This window comes from Panthera uncia, assembly GCF_023721935.1.
Source record: "Panthera uncia isolate 11264 chromosome A1 unlocalized genomic scaffold, Puncia_PCG_1.0 HiC_scaffold_17, whole genome shotgun sequence".
Taxonomy (NCBI): domain Eukaryota; kingdom Metazoa; phylum Chordata; class Mammalia; order Carnivora; family Felidae; genus Panthera; species Panthera uncia.
Genome location: NW_026057577.1, coordinates 106,731,098 through 106,749,570, shown reverse-complemented (window position 1 = coordinate 106,749,570; position 18,473 = coordinate 106,731,098). Strand labels below are relative to the sequence as shown.

At 40.6% G+C, this 18,473-nt stretch overlaps 2 protein-coding genes across 3 annotated transcripts in view; one reads left to right on the top strand and one right to left on the bottom strand.

The window, feature by feature from the left end:
- GEMIN5 (gem nuclear organelle associated protein 5) overlaps window positions 1-18,473 on the bottom strand; it is a 41,994-nt gene that overhangs the window by 4,796 nt on the left and 18,725 nt on the right. For both annotated transcript variants that reach the window (XM_049647930.1, XM_049647929.1), the window contains 13 exons: window positions 17,058-17,197; window positions 16,003-16,174; window positions 13,524-13,751; window positions 12,385-12,498; window positions 11,804-11,926; window positions 10,419-10,514; window positions 9,869-10,006; window positions 8,739-8,886; window positions 5,531-5,650; window positions 4,893-5,103; window positions 3,143-3,391; window positions 1,450-1,612; window positions 170-674 (listed from right to left, as the gene is read on the bottom strand). In XM_049647930.1, the coding sequence (XP_049503887.1) occupies window positions 170-674; window positions 1,450-1,612; window positions 3,143-3,391; window positions 4,893-5,103; window positions 5,531-5,650; window positions 8,739-8,886; window positions 9,869-10,006; window positions 10,419-10,514; window positions 11,804-11,926; window positions 12,385-12,498; window positions 13,524-13,751; window positions 16,003-16,174; window positions 17,058-17,197 (2,407 nt within the window). The remainder of the gene's footprint in view (window positions 1-169; window positions 675-1,449; window positions 1,613-3,142; window positions 3,392-4,892; window positions 5,104-5,530; window positions 5,651-8,738; window positions 8,887-9,868; window positions 10,007-10,418; window positions 10,515-11,803; window positions 11,927-12,384; window positions 12,499-13,523; window positions 13,752-16,002; window positions 16,175-17,057; window positions 17,198-18,473) is intronic.
- Window positions 1-18,473, top strand: part of CNOT8 (CCR4-NOT transcription complex subunit 8) — a 41,882-nt gene that overhangs the window by 21,865 nt on the left and 1,544 nt on the right. The gene's annotated exons all lie outside the window — the stretch shown is intronic.

Sequence of the window (18,473 nt, the reverse complement as noted above, 5' to 3'; positions counted from 1 at the left end):
AGAATCTTGCCTGAGCTCAGTCAGCAGAGCCGGATTAGAACCCCATGTCAGACTCCAAAGCCTGTGCATTCTACATGATGGTGCCAGCAAGTGACCTGATCAAGCTCATCACATACTGATTTTTATCTGAGAAGCCAGCATGGTATTTCCAATTCCACCTTATACTTACCACTGGTTCTGAGGACTAGAGAGGGGCTGTTCTGCTACCTGCTCAGATTCATTCTTATCAGGACCATTCGTTGTGGATTTACAGACTTGACTCTTCTGGTGTTGGCGGATCATTTCTGCCAAGGTCTCTTGTACTTCAACAACGGTTCTCTGTGAGTTTTGGAGACTGGCGTGTTTTTCTGAAAAGAGCTCTTTACAAGTGATCAGCATTTGCTCGCTTTCTTCTGTGAGGCTCAAGTCTAATTCTGGAGGCCCGCTTGGCTTTGGCTGAGAAATATTAGGGTCTGTTTCTTCAGGGCTGGCACTGTCTATCTGCTGGCTTTGCTCCACAGAAGTTGTCCTTCCGTGAGCAGCTCTTGCCCAGACACTGGCTTTAGGGCAAGGCTTGGAGAGAGACCACCAGAATTCATACAGACGTCCATAAATAAAAAAGGCCTCTAAACTTTTGAAAGCTGGTGTGGTAGGGGACTGATGTTCACCCAGTTTGTCTCTTAGGTGGTCACAGCCTAGAAGAAGAGAAGGATTTAGGGTTGTGCATTTCTGTTTCTGCTAGATACACATTCCTCTTCCCGTTACATTTCCTATCACCCAAGGGGCAGAGCTCAAGAACAAGGACAGCAGTGATCCATGGGGTTACATGCTTTTCACCTAAAGCCAATCAGAGCTAAACATCTCCTGACCTAGGACAGCGTTCTTGTTGCTGTAGTCTGCGAGTCAATCAAAGCATTACAGAAAAAGTATTCCATCTTCCTATGAAAGCTCTGGGGTTTGATCTCACTATGTCTCTGAAAAATCAGTGATTTAGTTTAGTGACTAATTATGCAGTTCAAAGAATGTCCCTTCTGTTGTGCTTCTCCATTCTTTTTTTTTTTTTTTTACGTCTATTTATTTATTTAATGTAATCTCTACACCCAATGTGGGGCTTGAACTCACGACCCTGAGATCAAGAGCTGCATGCTCTTCCAACTGAGCCAACCAGGTGCCCCATGTGCTTCTCCATTCTTAACTAACTTCTGAGCACATTGATATTTCTCTTAAACCATGGAGAAAAATTTGTAGAAGGCAGCAAGGTAGGTAAGGTAGGTAAGGCCAGGTAAAGGAAAACAGCTTAGCCGTTCTGGCCCCCTCTTAGGAGCTTGGGTAAGAGAATTCAAACTTGGTGCTAAATGACACAACTGGCCAGTCTCTTTCAATAATGTTTGTACTCCTGGTGCTACACCATCGGTGGTGTTTACATCATCCATTAGTAGGCATGCTCCGGCAAAGGTTGGGGTCATTTACCCTCAGGAAGAAAGGCTGAGTGCACTTCCTGCATGATGGTGAAGTTTCCGGAGTCGTAGCTCCGGACCACAGCCCGAAGCAGGGCTTCCACAGCCGCGTCCCAGGAGGCCACATGCTGGCTTAGCACTGCCAATGTCAGATCATGGCAAATATGAAGCAGAAGCTGGAGGGAAGAGCCAGAGTTTCAGTTAAACATTCTTGCAGAGCAAGCACTGGGATGATACAGAAATATTCCTATTGACTGCACTTGGAAGGAAGGACACAGTGCAAGTTTAAGAAAGGTCCTCCTGTCTCCATCACCCATTTTTGCTTCCCTATCTGAGAAACTTCCATATCTAGTTGCACAGCAACATACCTTGTCTGGTGTTAAAGTCTGTTCATGCTAAAAAAAAATGCTGTGACATTTACATTTAATTAAAACAAAAAGTGAGTTTCAGAACTAAAAGCTGTAATTAAACAAACCAACCCACCTGGAGTACAATTAAGAAAATTGTACAATTAAGAAAATTTATCAGTTTTAAGTGAGCCATTTGATGAATTTTGATAAATACATGTATCTCTATAGATACACATGCTACAATCACCACCACGATCAAGACAGAACATTTTCGTCACTGCAGAATATTCCCATGTGCCCCTTTGCAGGCATTCCTCTCTCCCCACCCCCTGCAACCCCTCACCTGGTTTTTGTCACTATAAATTTTGTCTTTTCTAGAATTCAGATAAATGGAACCACAGCGTGTAGTCTTTTGTGTCTTGGTTCTTTCACTTACCATAATGCTTTCCAGATTTACCAGTATGATTTGTACATCACTAGCTTGTTCCTTTGTATTGCTGCACGTATAGTATTCCACTGTCTGGATAGGCTAGTTTGCACATCCATTCAGCAGCTGATGGATGTCTGGGTTGTTCTAGCTTTTGGCTGCTGTCCGCTAAGCTGCAGCGAACAGCTGTGTACAAGGCTGTATTTCTTTTAGTGAAATATCTGGGCAGTGGGATTGCTGGGTCACTGGGCACGTCTATATTTAACTTAATGGGAAACTGCCAAACTGTTTCTCAAGGTGCTATATTATCATTTGAGGAAGTCTCATTCCTCAAAAATAAATGAGCCTTCCCCCATTTTCAAAAGAAAAAGCAGATAAATTGACATACATTTATAGGATGGGTATAGCTGCTATAATGAATCAACTTTATCTCTGCATCAATACAGATAGATTTTACAAACTGGTCACTGAAGTAAGGCAAAAAATAATACTATGAGTGACCTAGGGGCTGACTTTGGTAAGCTAGGAAAGGAGAATGGGACCAAAGGAAGGTCCGGGACACCAGGGACTTCAAACTTACTGTATTTCTTTTACTAAAAACTAGAAGAATATATGCAAAACAAAACCAAAAAAACTCTATGAAGCAAAATGACAAATCACGTGAACTCTGGTAATTCCTGGTTGATGAGTACTATATTTTTCTCTGTGCTTTTGTATAGGTTTAGGCTTTTTTTTTTTTTTTTTTAAAGAGAATACTGATCTAAGACTAACTTCAAAGCTAAAGGGCCTTAATTAGTCTTGAAGGGATCTTTCCAGGTTGCCTGTGCCTGCCTTAGTCTTTTCTGAAATGCAAACTGGCATTCACTTGGTTTCCTTATTATACTAGACGTGGATTAAGGAAGGCTTACTGCAGAGTGCAGACAGGGTACCTGTTTGGAGGGAGTGTTATTTGTAGCAGATGGGTACTTGATAGTTTGCAGCTGCTGTAATGCTGCCTGGTACTGCTCTGGGGTCTCCAGGCTGAAGGTGCTCTTCCATACTGCAGTCACCCTCTCCACGAAGGGCCCTTCAGTGCCTGCAGCCCACACATTGTAGGAAGAACTTTTGCCCTCCGAAAGCTGCCTTTCCTCCAGGCGCTTGGACAGGAGCTCAAGAAGGCAAAACACCAGTCTCTGCCCCTGAAACCCAACAACAAGGACAGGAACTGTTAGGCAATGGAAGTGCCTGATTATCTCAAGAGCTCTTCTCAGTTTCTCTGTGTTCTGCATCACATCTGCAGCAACCAGACCCTTTAGGGGGCTGCCTCTGGCCAGTGTGAGTCATTGAGTGAGGGGGCGGGGAGTAGAGGTGATCTAATAGACATTTTTCCAGATGCCTTTGCAGGAATCCTGGAGGTAGCCTGGAGCCCAAGCAAATAGTTTTACGACACAGAATCCCAACTACAGCCCTGTCCACTGCAATGTAGACCACATACAGGACAGTCACCTAAGACTTATGACCCAGTTTGAGAAAAGACAGCCTGGGCTCATCCAGTTCTTTCCCCCTGTCCAAACTTTACATTAAGGGATACAGAAGCAAAGTGCAATGGGCAGAAGGTGCTAGAGCAGATAAGCTGTGCAGATATGACAGCTGCGGCAGGTGTCGGGCGCCATGTCCCAGCAGGCTTCAGAGGAGTCAGCAAGTATCTTTCTTTTTGCTAAGACCTTCAGTTGCCATGAGGTTCACGTATACTCTTGTAACAGTATTTTCTCAGTTCGGCTTGGCAAAATATTAGCCCAAATAGCCTGACAATGACCAGAACAGCATTCTGCATAAACGTAAAGGTTTTCTTGCTTTCATAAGGATGCTTTTTAAAAGAAAAAAGAAATACTTAACTAACCATTCTGGAATTTTTTTTTTTGCTATGGATAAATTAAAATCTCTTTAGATTTGGTCATTTTATAAGTAATACACCAAGTGACACTGTCTTTGAGGGCATATTACTTTTGCTAGGAAGTAGCTTTCCTAGAAAGCTACTATTTTTCTTGGGTTTCAATATTTAGGTAGGAACTGTCTTTAGGTCCAGTTACTCTATTAGGGAGAGGGGAGCTTACAAAGTTCATGTTAGTATCTGAGCAGTAAAGCTGTCTAAAATGTTTATGTGTTTTAGAAAATGAGAGTGCTGATGCTTTTAAAGTAATCTCAGTTTGATGCATCAAATAAAACAGTGGTGAGTTACTCATAGTTAACCAGAAAGGGATAAACAGACATTTAACAAAATGTTGATTTCGCCACACTTCGTTATGGCTTATAGTTAAAGAGTGATGCTATGGCGGAGCACCTTGATTTCTGTTGGAAATCCTCCCCTTCCTCTCCCTCTTCAAAGAAGACCTGATAACACCAATAAAGAAACACCAGACTGCTAGCTCAGGGCTATGCTGACTAAAATCGACTCATGTATGTTGTACACAAATTGATAAGGAAGGAGAATAATATGAATGACTACATTATCTCTTACTCTGAATATGGCAGTGGACAAGCCATGGTACTTCCATGGGATAGTATGGCCAGGGCTGGCCTTCCAAGGGTACCTGCCAAACTGGTACAGCTGTGCAACTGGGTTATTCATTTGGAATTTGACTAGAAAAGGACTTGTGGCCTTTCCCTCTTAAATACCTGGAGATACAAGAACAGACTGACCTTTAGACTTTCATGTAGCTTCAGCGCTTCCTGGGCTCCCACCCAGTTCCTGGCCAAAAGCAGCTCTTGGGCACATCTGAGAGCCAGGGTAGAGGACAACTCATTCTCTCCTACAACTGAAGCCAGTTCTGCAGCTGTTTTAAGTGATGCTGCGTCTCCCTTCTTGGATAAAACTTTGGCTGCATCATAAGCAGAAGCAGCCCCTAAATAGCTGTAATACAAACAAAAACCCAAAAGTGTCATGAACAGATCTCCTATACCCTCTTCCATCTCAACGTAGAGAATGAGTGGCAGCATCCTACAGGGTAAGGACATACATTTGCTGAACTGAACCCAAATAGAGTTTTTATTCTCTCCCAGTTTCCTTATTTGATAGTAAAGACATTACTAGAGAAAGGTGGAATTTCTGAGTCTGCTACTGAGGTTTCTTCAGTAGTTATGGTGATTTATATAAGGGAGGTGATTTATATAAAGGATTCATCCAAGGACGATGAATCTTATGAAGCTAGGTTTAATACACATATGGCTTTTTGTTTTCTAGTCACTTTACCTCCCCCTCTAAACTTACTACTCTCGTCCTGCTCTTCTGCATCACAGCTCTTCGATGTTTGGGTACATGCCTGTTCCCTCCAGCTTACCATTTGGCGGCCACGGCATAATGGCCGTCTTTTTCCAGGATGGCTCCCCAGGTGAGGTACAGGTCCTTCAGGATCGGGTCTTCTGGGCGCAGTCGGGCCTTGGCAACTGCAATAGCTTCCCTAGAGGCCAGAACAGATAAAAAGCCAATTTGAAAAGGCTGGAAGATAGGATAACTTCCTGTACAAAACCATTTTCCTGCACTATGTGGGAAGTTAAATTTTTTTTTTACATTTATTTATTTTTGAGAGTCAGAGAGAGACAGCGTGAGCAGGGGAGGGGCAGAGAGAGAGGGAGACACAGAAGCTGAAGCAGGCTCCAGGCTCCGAGCTCAGCACAGAGCCCAACTCGGGGCTTGAAACCACAAACCGTGAGATCATGACCTGACCAGCCGAAGTCGGATGCTCAATCGACTGAGCCACCCAGGCACCCCACGTGGGAAGTTAAAACCACATGCTGAGCTCAATTCTTCACCTGGGTCAGCAGTTCTTAACGTGTGGTCTGTGGATTCCTGGGGATCCCCAAGTCTGTCACTTGACAACCAACAGTATTTTTGCCAATGGTAAATTTTGAGCTTTCAAGTAAAAACAAGAATTTTAGAAAATCTATGCCTGCCACTGTGGGCTAGATAGCTTCCCAAATGCTAAAGACTTTTCTGAAGAGACTGATGGTGATATTTAAGAATGTGAATGTTTCTGGATATTTTATAATGAAATGTGTTAACATTTGGAGTATCTGTATAATTCAGTGAGCTAATATTTTCAACTGACCTACAACTTCTGAGTTGTAGCCAACATAAAGTTGTAGCTAGAATAAAAGTATTTTAGATTAAGGTGATCTATGCAGAGCAATGTTTAAGAAGTATTTTGAGACATCAACTTACCAGACTTACCCTCCTGCCACTAAACTAGACAAAATATGTATGAAACAACTGTTTTCAGACATTGGATCCAGGCAGCTCAGGATTGTTATCCCCGAGAGAAGGGAACCTCCTAATAGCCATTTTCCTATAGAGAACCCAGCAGAGCCCCAGCAGTCTTACTGAGTGGAGGAGAGATAAAATAATTGGAATATGAGGGGCAGGATAATAGGAAGGAAGAAGCTATCCAGGGGAAGCCCTACAGAACTCTGGGGATCTCATGAGTCTTTGGCTAAACACAAAGCCATGCATGTGTAGGACATTCCTTAAGGCTGGATAAAGAACAATCAGGGAATTATAAGCTGAATAATTCCCAGAGTTCACTCAGGGCATAGGGGACTTCGGTGTTTTAACCAGCCAGACATTTGAGTTCTGATCTGTTGAACACACAGGCATTCAGTAAAGACACCAGAAGGTAGAAGGACAAACTAATTCTAGAATATAGATTTCTCTGGGTGGCTCGGTTGGTTAGGTGTCCGACTCTTGATTTTGGCTCAGGTCATGATTTCACGGTTCGTGAGTTCAAGCCCCATGTTGCGTTCTACGCTGACAGTGAGGAGCCTGCTTGGGATTCTCTCTCTCTTTGCCTCTCCTGCGCACTCTCTCTCTCAAAATAAATAAACTTAAAAAAAAAAAAAAAAAAAGATTTCTCCAAACCTGTTCTAAGAAACCTTAAAAACAAGCCATGAAAAGATCAAGCTGTTCTATTAGCAACTTTAGTGCTCACTAAAACAGAGTTCAACACCCTTCAGAGGAAGACAAACCAAAACAGGAAAAAGACAAAGTCTCACCAAAGCCATCACATCAAACGGCTGAAAATCAGTGATGGAGAAAGTCCTAAAAACAGTGAGAAAAAAATGACAGTTCCTATATAACAAAGATGGGAATAGATGCAGTCAAGTCAAGAACAATGTAAGAGTAAACAGTCATCTCTGAAGCCCTGAAAGACAAAAACTGCCAATCTAGAATTCTACCCCCAGAGAAAGATCCTTTAAAATGAACGCAAAATTAAAGACTTTTATAGACAAACAAAAGCTGATGGAATTGGTCACCAGAAGAATCACACTACAAAAAAAATGAAATTCTTGTTCAGGTGAAGAAGGAATTGATAGCAGTTGGAACGTTGGACCTACGTAAGAGAATGAAAAATGCTAGAAATAAGTATGTGGGCAGGTATAAAAAAAGTTTTAAAGTTAAAAAAGTTATTTAAAAAGATGACAGGTTATAGCAAAAATTCTAACACTGTAATGTGGGGCTATAACATGTCAAATATATGACAAGTAAGTAGCAGAAAGGACAGGAGGGAAGGAAAGAAATAAGTTTTATATAAGATGTAGGACAATATTAGTTGAAAGTAAACTGTGAAAATTAAAAACGCTAATCATGGGGTGCCTGGGTGGCTCAGTCGGTTAAATGCCTGACTCTTGGTTTCAGATCAGGTCACGATCTCATGGTTTGTGGGTTTGAGCCCCACGTTGGGCTCTGTGCTGATGGTGTGGAGCCTGCTTGGGATTCCCTCTCCCTCTCTCTCAATATAAATAAATAAACTTAAAAATTAAAAAAACATGCTAATCATCATCAACCCTAAAGCAACCATAAAATAGAGTATAGCTAATAAGCCAGGATTGGAGATAAGAAAATATTCAAGTAATCCAAAAGAAAGCAAAATAGCAAGATGGTAAATTTTAATTGCACCAATATTTATATTTAATGTAAATGGCCTAACCATTCCAATTAAAAGACAGAAACCAACAGAATGGATAAAAAAAAACCTGTATGCTGTTTATAAGAAATATTTTACTCCTTTTGTTTGTCATTACTTACAAATGTATTATAGTGAAAGTGTAGTAACTTGGAGAGGAAGGATTCAAACCAATCTCAGCAGAATGGTTGCTTCTTAGAGAAAGGATGAGGACAGAACTGGAGAAAGGCAATTCAGTCAAATCTGGAGTGTTATACTTAAAAATAACAACAGTCGGGGACATGGGGAGATTTTGGGGTGGCTGACAAGATCCCATCTCTTTTGTATTACACGGTTTCTCTATGTTTGCAACTTTAGGGATAAAGAAATTCTGAAAAAGATCAGTGGCAAATACTGATCGAAGTTAACGCTTGTTAAGTATGGGTAGTGGGTACACTGGTGTTTGTTAGGCTAGTGTGCATGTATTTCTGTACGTTTGCAATGTTTAATTACAACCAAGATGTATGCTGGTTATCAGTAAGTGGCATCGTCCAGCAGATTAATTCCACACTGTGCCCAACTGGTGGTTCAACTGTAGGGTCCTACAAACCTGTAGAAGTGGTTTGACTTGAGCAGCTCTACAGCTTCATATACTTTGTGGATAGAAAGGAGGTGAGAGGCAGCCTTAACGTACTGATCTTGAAAACACAGCTGTTTGGCAAAAGCTTCCACGGCCCACAGCCACACATGGTAGCCAGCTAAAAAAAAAAAAAAAAAAAAAGAAAAATGACAGTTGAATAAGCAGCAGCAGGGGTAAGGAAAAAAAGAATCTACATTTGGAATGAAAACACCTTGGTTTTAGTCACTGCACTAAGTAGAGCATTTAGATACTCTGAATTCAGTTATCATTACAGATTATCTGCTTCATTTACTCGCCCTATACCCATGTTTTGAAACATAAATTTTTTCTCTTTGATTAGCTAACACATAAAAAATAATGCAAAATTCAAAAGGTACAAGAGAATATGGAAGTCAGGGCAGTGATTAGCCTTGTTGGGGTGTGTGGAGACTGAATGAACAGGAGCATGAGTGAAGCTTCCTAGGTGCTTTCTGGCAGTGTTATACTTCTTGATATGGTGCTGGTTACAAGGGTGTATTCAGTTTGTGCCATCATAACCTGTGTACTTCTTTTTTTTTTTTTTAAAGTATACTTGAATAAAGTTAAAAAACTGGGCATGGCATAATTTACCTTGTTATTCTGGTGTCCTCCCACCCAAACTCATCCAAATTCCTTTGCCTAGAGACAACCATTATTTCTAGTTTCTTTTGAAACCTTTTTGAAATACTATGTGAAGACAAATATAAATGACAGAGTAGTAAATATTGTCATGTATCAACATCTTGAGTCTTCTCCCTAATACGCTTTTGGAGCTTCATTCCATACTAGAATGCAAAGAGCTGCCTAATTTTTCCCAAGAGATTCTACTGTAGAGGTATGAGATTTAGCTAGTCTCTTACTGATGGACAGAGAGGTTCCTGTGGTCTTTTGCTATGACAAACACTGCTGTAATGACAGTGCCTGTATACTTGTCATTTTGCACGTGTGAGTACAGTTAATTTCCAACACCTAGAATTGCGGAGTTAAAGTTTTTAGACATGGCCAAATTGTCCTGCAAGAGAGTGTCCATCTTTAGTGGACTTATCTTCAAGGTGATAGCCCTTTTGTCGAGAAGAACATACCAACTGGTGCCATAGCCACAAGACTGTCTGTCAGCTCCCCCCTTTCCGCTGCCGTCTGAAGAACACCTTTTAGATCTCCTTTCCAAAGCATGAGCTGGTGAAATAATTCAGGGTGGCCATTTTCCAAGTGACCCTTTCCTGTTTGGAGGAGACATAATGTTGGGAAGATGTTTCAGAAACCTGTCTGCACAGACTTTAAGAGAAGGAAAGTCAGGACGAAAAGAGGGGAACAAATTCCTATAATATGTTGTTGCTGGCTGATGGGTGAGTCATCTCTCAGAGTGTTCATAATGTGGTTTAAAGCCCACTCAGTCCCTTGTCCACCCACTCATTTTCACTTACACTCAGAGTGAACACTGTATGTTTAGGGTCCTATGAGACATGCAAGGGGTATATGGGAATATGCAGATTGGGGAGCTCAAAACCTAGTTAGTTGAAATGTAAAACCAACCAGTATGATGCCACAGGATGGCAGCCATAAAATAGGTGTGTACAAAGTATTAGGGAAGCATGGAGATAGACTGGGTTATGTTGACTGGACTTGCCTCACCTTCAACCTCAATCATTCTGTACAGGGCGGTCCTGTCTGTGAAAAGTCCCAGGTGAAATCTTTCCTCAAGATCAGCAGACACGTCCTCATTTAGCTCTGCGAATTCAAAAAGACAAGAAAATGAGGTTACTGTTTTCTGCTCAATTACTTCCAAATGTGTGTCCAGACGACCCATTTCAGACAGTGAAGAGAAGTCCTGTGGCCTTGTTTACCCCAACAGAGACCCCTCCTGGTTACAAGGGTAGGAAAACATGAAAACACTGTGTTAAAGCTCAGCCTTGGCAAAATCCAGTGAGACAATTTAGTCTGCAGTGTGCTCAAATAAAGATGGGGGAGGGGTGAAAGAGGATGTAAAAAGCCAGCCCCAGGGGCACCTGGGTGGCTCGATTTGAGTGTCTGACTCTTAATTTCTGCTCAGGTAGCGGTCTCAAGGTTGTGAGATTGAGCCCCTCGCTGGGCTCCATACTGAGTGTGGAACCTATTTGGGATTCTCTCTCCCTATTTCTCTGCCCCTCCTCTGCCTCAAAAAAAAAAAAAAAAAAAAAGGCCAACCCCAAATCCCAACAAGAAATGTCCTTAACATTTACTAGGACCCACCACAAAGGGATTCAATAATCATTCTGGTTTTTAAAAAGTCAACTGAGTAACTTTCCAGTAAAGTTAATAATATAAAGCTATATGGTAAAGTGTGTAAGTTACAGGAAGTCAAGATAAAGTCCCCAAAGAGGCTTATGTATGTAAGAAGAGCATAAAATATTTCTGGAGAGAGACAAAAACTGTTAACAGTGTGGTCTTGAGGGGAAATGTGAGGACTGGGTATCGGGGTGGGATGGGGATTTACATTCTTTTTGAATCTCTGAATTTCATTTTATCATGTGTATCTATTTTAAACATGTAAAATTCAAAAAAATACAGCTGTTCAAATATCAAAATAATGGGCCTTAAATGAGAGCTCTGCAAAAGTAAAATAAAAAAAACCTTCTATAACAAAAACTTCCACCAAATCCAAAAAAAGGAACTGCCATATTATGGGTATATTTCCAATAAGGAAATACTTTTTTTTCTAATTGAAGATACTGTTTTCCTGGGGGAAAAATAGTTGAAGGAGTTGATTCATGCTGAGGTATTTAAGCCATCATACCAATTCCAGCACATAGATGGTTGGTGACAACTGGATTTAGAACAATAAACCAGAGCACTACATCTCAAAGGCACTGGGGAGCCTGGCGGTGGGGCCGTGGGGGGGATGGAAGGTTGGAAAAGAATTTAGAAATATAAACAATTCTAGACATTTGTGTGCTCATTCAACAAATATACCAGCAAGCGCCTCTTATGTGCTAGTTCCCAGAAGACTACGGATGGGCCAAGGGAGTGTATTTTTGTACCTTTGGAGTGTTTTGCCGTTGCTAATACCAAACAGTCCTGATGAAGCTCCTCTTTGGACCTGTGGTCCAGGCTGGTAGTCAGTGGAAGCATGGAACGAGCTTTTCGCTTCTTGGTTATGGATTCTGAAATGTAATAAAAATATAGATGGTCTAAGAAGAGCTGATCAGAATCACAAACGGGATGGCCATTGTGCGATTGTAACCTACTGGATGGATAATGCCGGTCATCAGAAAATTTGCTACTTATGAAGAAGCTTTCAGGTTAAGTTAGCTGGGGGCAGTGTGTACAACACACACAACACGTCCCTGTGAACACCTGTGAAGCATTATCAACAGTTGCAAAATGACACTTCCTCATGAAAACGTTAAAAAAATGTTTAAAATTGTTTAAGTGTTAAAAATGTTTAAAAGCATGACCCAAAATTGAAATAATCAAAACACAAATATTTAAAACCCAAGAAACAAACAAAAATCCTAATAACAAACCAACAACAATAAAAACCAAACATTTTTGACTGTTTTCAGTTGCATGTAATATCTGAGGATGCTTTAACAAAATATTTTAACCATTAGACACCAACCTGACTTCTCTTTAGGTGGCTCCTTTTTCAGTATTGTGACTTTGTTATTAACAGTGATTTTTGACTTTTCAAAACCTATGGAAACCGGAGTGCAGGTAACTGGTTCTCTAGAAGCTGTATCATAGGAGATAAAGAAAAAAAGTTTGGAGGAGAACAATATAGAGTCTAGTTCTTTTTAATGATGAAGAACTAAACCAGGCTTAATATTATTTATGTATTCCATAACATGAGATAAAATACTTTCAAAAGGAAACATGGGTAGTCTCCCTTTTCCCACCTCACAAAATGTCTAAGTCTTAGAACTTTGACTGATTGATCTCAGGAGAAATTGTAAGTTTCTAGCTGCCACAACTTTATACCATAGGCCCAGGAGTTATGAAACCTTGCTCAGATGACAAAAGACTTGTTACATATTTAGGTAACAAAGTATTAAGTGTATATATTTAATTACACAAACAAGGAACAACTTTACTAATAGAAATTATTAAGGGTATGTGATACGGAGTCACAGTCCTGAGCACACACAACCATGAACTTTAAAAAAAAGCCCAGCTGGGGGAAAAAAAAAAATGAAAAACCCAGCGGCTGGTCTACAGGGGTAAAGAACATTTTGTACAACCATTTTGTGATATAAAGGTGTTTTGATGAGCCTAAAAAAATAAATCCATTAAGCCTTTAGCTTTTTATTTTCCTAACCTTTTCCCAGGGTGGCAGTAGCTTCTAGGTCAGATGCTGGTAAGGGGCAGTGGTTTCTTTCAATAACTGTGGCTAGATGTGATACTGTGAAAACTTTTCCCATGTCAGTTTCTATGACTAAACTGCCCTGGTTTCACTTTGCCCCACAGTCTTATCCTGCCCAAGGTGCTAAGAAGTTTTTTCTAAAGACCTTCACTATTTCGATCCCAGTCTTCCACCAGATCCACTTTACCACTTCAAAGGGGTTTAGAGGCTTAAGATAACCTTTTAAGAAATGAATGGAGTTTCTAACGGCACCAAAGATACAGCTTAAGTTACAGAGATGGGACAATACATAGGTCAGAGACAGAGAAATTTCAAACTGAGTAAGGACCTGGCTTAGTTTCCTGGTCATGACTATCAAGTCCTAGAGAGTCCACAAAACACAGGATTTGGCCACATACCCACTGAGATGATGCTACTGGGTAGCTCTGGCTCCCGGGCTTCCTCCTCACCCTCCTGGTCCGACAGACCGTTCTCAACAGGTCCCGAGCTCTCCCTGATGCTCTCGTCTTCATTCCCGTCATACACATCCTGCTTTACAGGAGCTCTCGAGGTGGGCTTTTTCTTCTTTTTGGGCTTTGGCTTAGGTTGAGAGAGCCTTTTTTTCTCTAATTCAATACTTTTCTTACCTAGAGGTATCGCGATTAAGACAAAAGATAAAGTATAGATTCTTGGTTAAAAGCACTCTAGGAGACAATCTCCAAAACGTCCTCACTCTTTTTTTTTGATAGTATTCTCACCACTTCTCTTCCTTCCCCATGAATTTTTAGAGTTAGAGTATCAAAAAGTTAACCATACCAAACCCTTTTAGGATTTCATTAAACCATGAATATGATGCCCAATTATCCTTGAATACTTATAGTGTGTATCCTACACACAGGGACATTCTCCTACATTACCACAACACAACCAAGAAAATCAGGAAATTAACATCGATGCATTACTACTGTCTACTCCACAGACTGTATTCAAGTTCTGCCAGTTGTACCAAGAATGTCTTTTATGGCAAAAGGAATCAATCCAGGATTACATGATGAACTTGCTTGTTACATCTCTCTAGTTTCCTTCAGTCTGGAGGAGGCTCGTTTTCCTGTTAATTTGCATGACTTGAAACTTTTAAGATTACAGGGCTGTTATTTTGTTGATTTCCCCTACCACCTGATGTCTGCTATGATTAAATTTAGGTTTTACATTTGGGGTTGGAATACATAGGAGTGATGCTGTCAGTGTAACACAGTGGGTAGCACATAGTTTCTACTTGTCTCATTATTTGTTTACTTCCATCACTAGATTAAGGGGGCAGGTTTCTCCCTGAAAACTTATTTTCCCTTTGTAATTAATAAGTTTGCGTCCACTAGTTTTACTATCCACCGATGTTTCTTGACAAAAAACTGTTACTATGATGGCTGAATGGTAATTTTCTAATTCCATCATTCATTCTACATTCATTAGTTGGCATTCTGTAAAGAGCTTTTGTTTCCCCCTGTTTATTTAGACCTTCATTCCTCACCCCCCCAATACGGACTCATGGATTCCTATTTTTTTTTTAATTTTTAAGTTCATTTGTTTATTTTTAGAGAGCAACAATGAGCAGGGGAGGGGCAGAGAGAGAGGGAGAGATTCCCAAGCAGGCTCTGCGATCAGCGCAGAGCCCGATGCGGCGCTCAAACTCATCAACTGTGAGATCGTGACCTGAGCCTAAATCAAGAGTCAGATACTTAACCGACTGAGACAGGCAGGTGCCCCCTAGTTTTAATCCATTACTATTTATTTATTTTTTAAGTTTTAAAGCATTTATCCCTTGCTTTTTAAGTCGTCTTTATTGAGGTATAGTTTAACACAATATACCCACTTTTTAATACTTCGATGAGTTTTGACAGATGTATAGTCCTGTAACTCACCACTGCGAATAAAATATTTCCATTATCTCATTTCCTCATGCCTCTTTGCAGTAAGATGCACCCCCTTCCTGAGTCCCAGGCAGTTACTCATCTGCTGTCACTATAGTTTTGCCTTTTTAGAATTTCATATTGTAGATACTTGTGTTTCTGACTGCACATTAGAATTACACAGCATGCATTCTTTTGTGCCTGGCATCTTTTGTTCAGTGTAACATTTTTTTTGGATTCACACATTTTGCTATGTTTATCAGCAGTTACTTTCTTTTCATTGCTGAGTAGAATTCCACCGTAGGGATATACCAGTGTATTTACTGTGCCAATTGACATGTGGGTTGTTTCCAGTTTGTGTTCATTACAGATAAAGCTACCAAGAGCATTTTTTTTTTTTTTTTTACAAATCATCATGTGGATAGATCATTTCATTTATTTAGGCACATTGTTAGTTGTTTAATATATAACTGGTATCAGTTAATCTTTGCTAGCCAGGGAGTTCTTCTGTTCATTATTTTTTCAAGTTCAGACTGTCTCAGATTTGGTTAGTGGGAGCCCCTGCAAGCTGGCTTCTTTGTCCTCTTGACAGATCTCAGTTCTTTGGACATTTCCTTCCTTTGTGGCATTGGATGATGTGCCAGGCCCATCTTGTATTTTTCCTGCCTCAACCTGGAATTAGCCATTTCTCCAAGAAGCCCTGGTTAGTCTCTCTTAACAGAGAATGCTATCTAGAAACCAAGATGTGGGCATAGGTCTACTCGACACTAATTTGGATGTTGTCCTAAGCCCCTCATGGCTGCCTTCCTTGATTAGGAAAGCAACCCGTGCTATGCTGTTGCTGCCACCTTAGAGAGCAATCCTGTATCTCTAGTGACCATTACAGAGCCCTACATGAATGTCCTCTTTGCTTGAGCCTGATCAACTTAGTTACTGAGGTAGGGAGAAAGGGAAGTAGGCAAGCATTTATGGGCTCCCAGTTCTGACTGACCTTGAGGAGGCCGAGAATGTTCTTGCATGGGAGTGAGCCATTTGTACACACAGAAGTCATCTGCCCCTGAGTAGATGCAGTCTGGATCCAGTGGGGACCATGCCACACAAAGCAGTCGACCTCGATGTCCTCGGAAGTTGCATAGAGGCTCTTCTCTGAGAGTATCCCACACCTAAAACCAAAAGCCACATGACAGCATAGATAATTTTTGGTTATTCTATTGCTTTGGGGAGCAGGTATAAATTTAAAAAGATTTAAACAAATCTGTGTACTCTTGTTTCCTCTTATGACTTATTATTTCCTCTTAGGTGTTCAAATTTCAGAAATGGTATTTCCTGTGTCATGAGAATTCTAATTCAGAACTCACAGCTGCATGTGTAGTCCATGCTTACAGTTCTAATTTTTTACAGGTGATTCTTCTGCCCCATTTCTTGGCAAATGATCAATTTCCTTACTGTTTCTTGAATTACTCCAGTCTCCATTTCACAGAGGGCAGCCCTTCATGGCTTCTTGGTTTGTGCAGATAACTCAATTACAACTCAACAGAGACTGACATCCATCACAGAGGTTATTAGCTCTCTAGTTACTAATGTCTATTCTGGTTCTGATATCTGAAAGTCCTATCTCATAGCTCAGGCTTGGCATCTCACTTTTATTTCTTCCAACCTGAAGATTTCTGACTTACAATTTATTATTAAAAAAATTGTTCATGATTTATAGCCATTTGTGTTTAAGACAGGAACAGGTACTTCTCACATCAATTTAGCCCATCTTATGACAGTAAGAATGAAATCTTAAAAGATACTAGAATTTAGCTAGTTCCCTATCAATACTTTCCCTTTCATCTAAGTAAAAAAAAAACCCCAACCCCCCCAAAAAAACAATCTTAGCCTGCCAAAGGCCTGAATATGTGGGATGTTTTCTAGAGCTCAGAATATCCCTTTCTGTAGAAGATAATGGTGAGGAAAAGAATGTACACAACTGGGGGAAAAGAGGAAAGAGTTCAAATTAGAGTATGTGGTGAGGAACCCACAGAATCAAGGACACAATAGTACCTGAGCTGTACCATCGTAGGAAGCGGATACCAGCCTTCCATCATGATGTGGGCTCCATGCCACACTGGTAATCTTGGCTGTGTGCCCTGACAGGGTCCGGTAGGGCTCTGTAATGGTCACTGGAGATTCAGGATTGCTCTCTAAGAGACAAGGGAAAGATGACATTTCTACCAACAGCCAACAACAAAAAGACCCAGAGGAAGGTATTATTGTGGAGAGTCAAGATTTTGCCATATGCTTTCTAGATGACTTTCAGCAGGCAATGTTATTTATTGGTTAAGACTGTGGGCATGTCCACAGTGCTTGGCATATGGGTTTACTGCATTGTTAGCTGTCATTTTGTCTTTTCAAAAGCCACCAAAGTGAAAATAATACCTTTTGCATATGGTACCAAGGAGGATGTATCATCACTTTTATGGTAGCTAAAGATATATAATCTGAATCTATAAGAAAAACACCAAATTAAGGGGGCATCTACAAAATAACAGGGCAATATTCTTCAAAGATTAAAAACAAAATGGCTGTAGGGTTCCTGGGTAGTCCAGTCATTTAAGCATCTGACTCCTGATTTTGGCTCAGGTCATGATCTCTCAGCTCCTGACACCAAGCCTCATGTTGGACTTTGCGCCTGGGTGGCTCGATTGAGCATCCGATTCTTAATTTTGACTCAGGTCGTGGTCTCATGGTCATGAGATTGAGCCCTTCATTGGGATCCATGCTGAGTGTGGAGCCTGCTTGGGATTCTCCTTGTCCTCTCTCTCTCTGCCCCTCCCTTGCTCACGCGTGTGCTATCTCAAAAATAAATACAGTTTAAAAATGAAAAAGGGCTGAGAAACTATTCTAGATATAAAGGATATTATTGGATCAATCAACTAAACTAGAATATGGATGATAGATTAAACCATTGTATATTGTTAAATTAACTCAAGTTGATAGTGGAATTGTGGATTGTAAGGGAATATCCTTATTCTTACAAAATACACAAATATTAAGGGACATGGAGAGAATGACGCATTCAACACAAAAGGTTTGGGAAAAGTACATACACAGACACATAGAGAATCAAGCAGCAATTATCCCTTTCAGCCAGAACTGCCATTTTCTAATAATTTGCCACAAGGACCAACACAAAGGGAAAGAGGAGAGGTACTCGCTGTATGTTCCCTATGCCTTTTAGAAAACTTGGAGTTGTTCCTTTGGCCACATACATGTTAATCTACAAGAAAAGTGATACTGTGGACATCAAGGGAATAGGCACTGTTCAAAAAGGAATGCCATACAAATTTTACCATGGCAAAACTGGAAGAGCCTATGGTGTTACCCAGCATGCTTTTGGCATTATTGTAAACAAACAAGGACAAGATTCTTGCCAAGAGAACTAATGTATGTATTGAGCATATAAAGCACTCGAAGAGC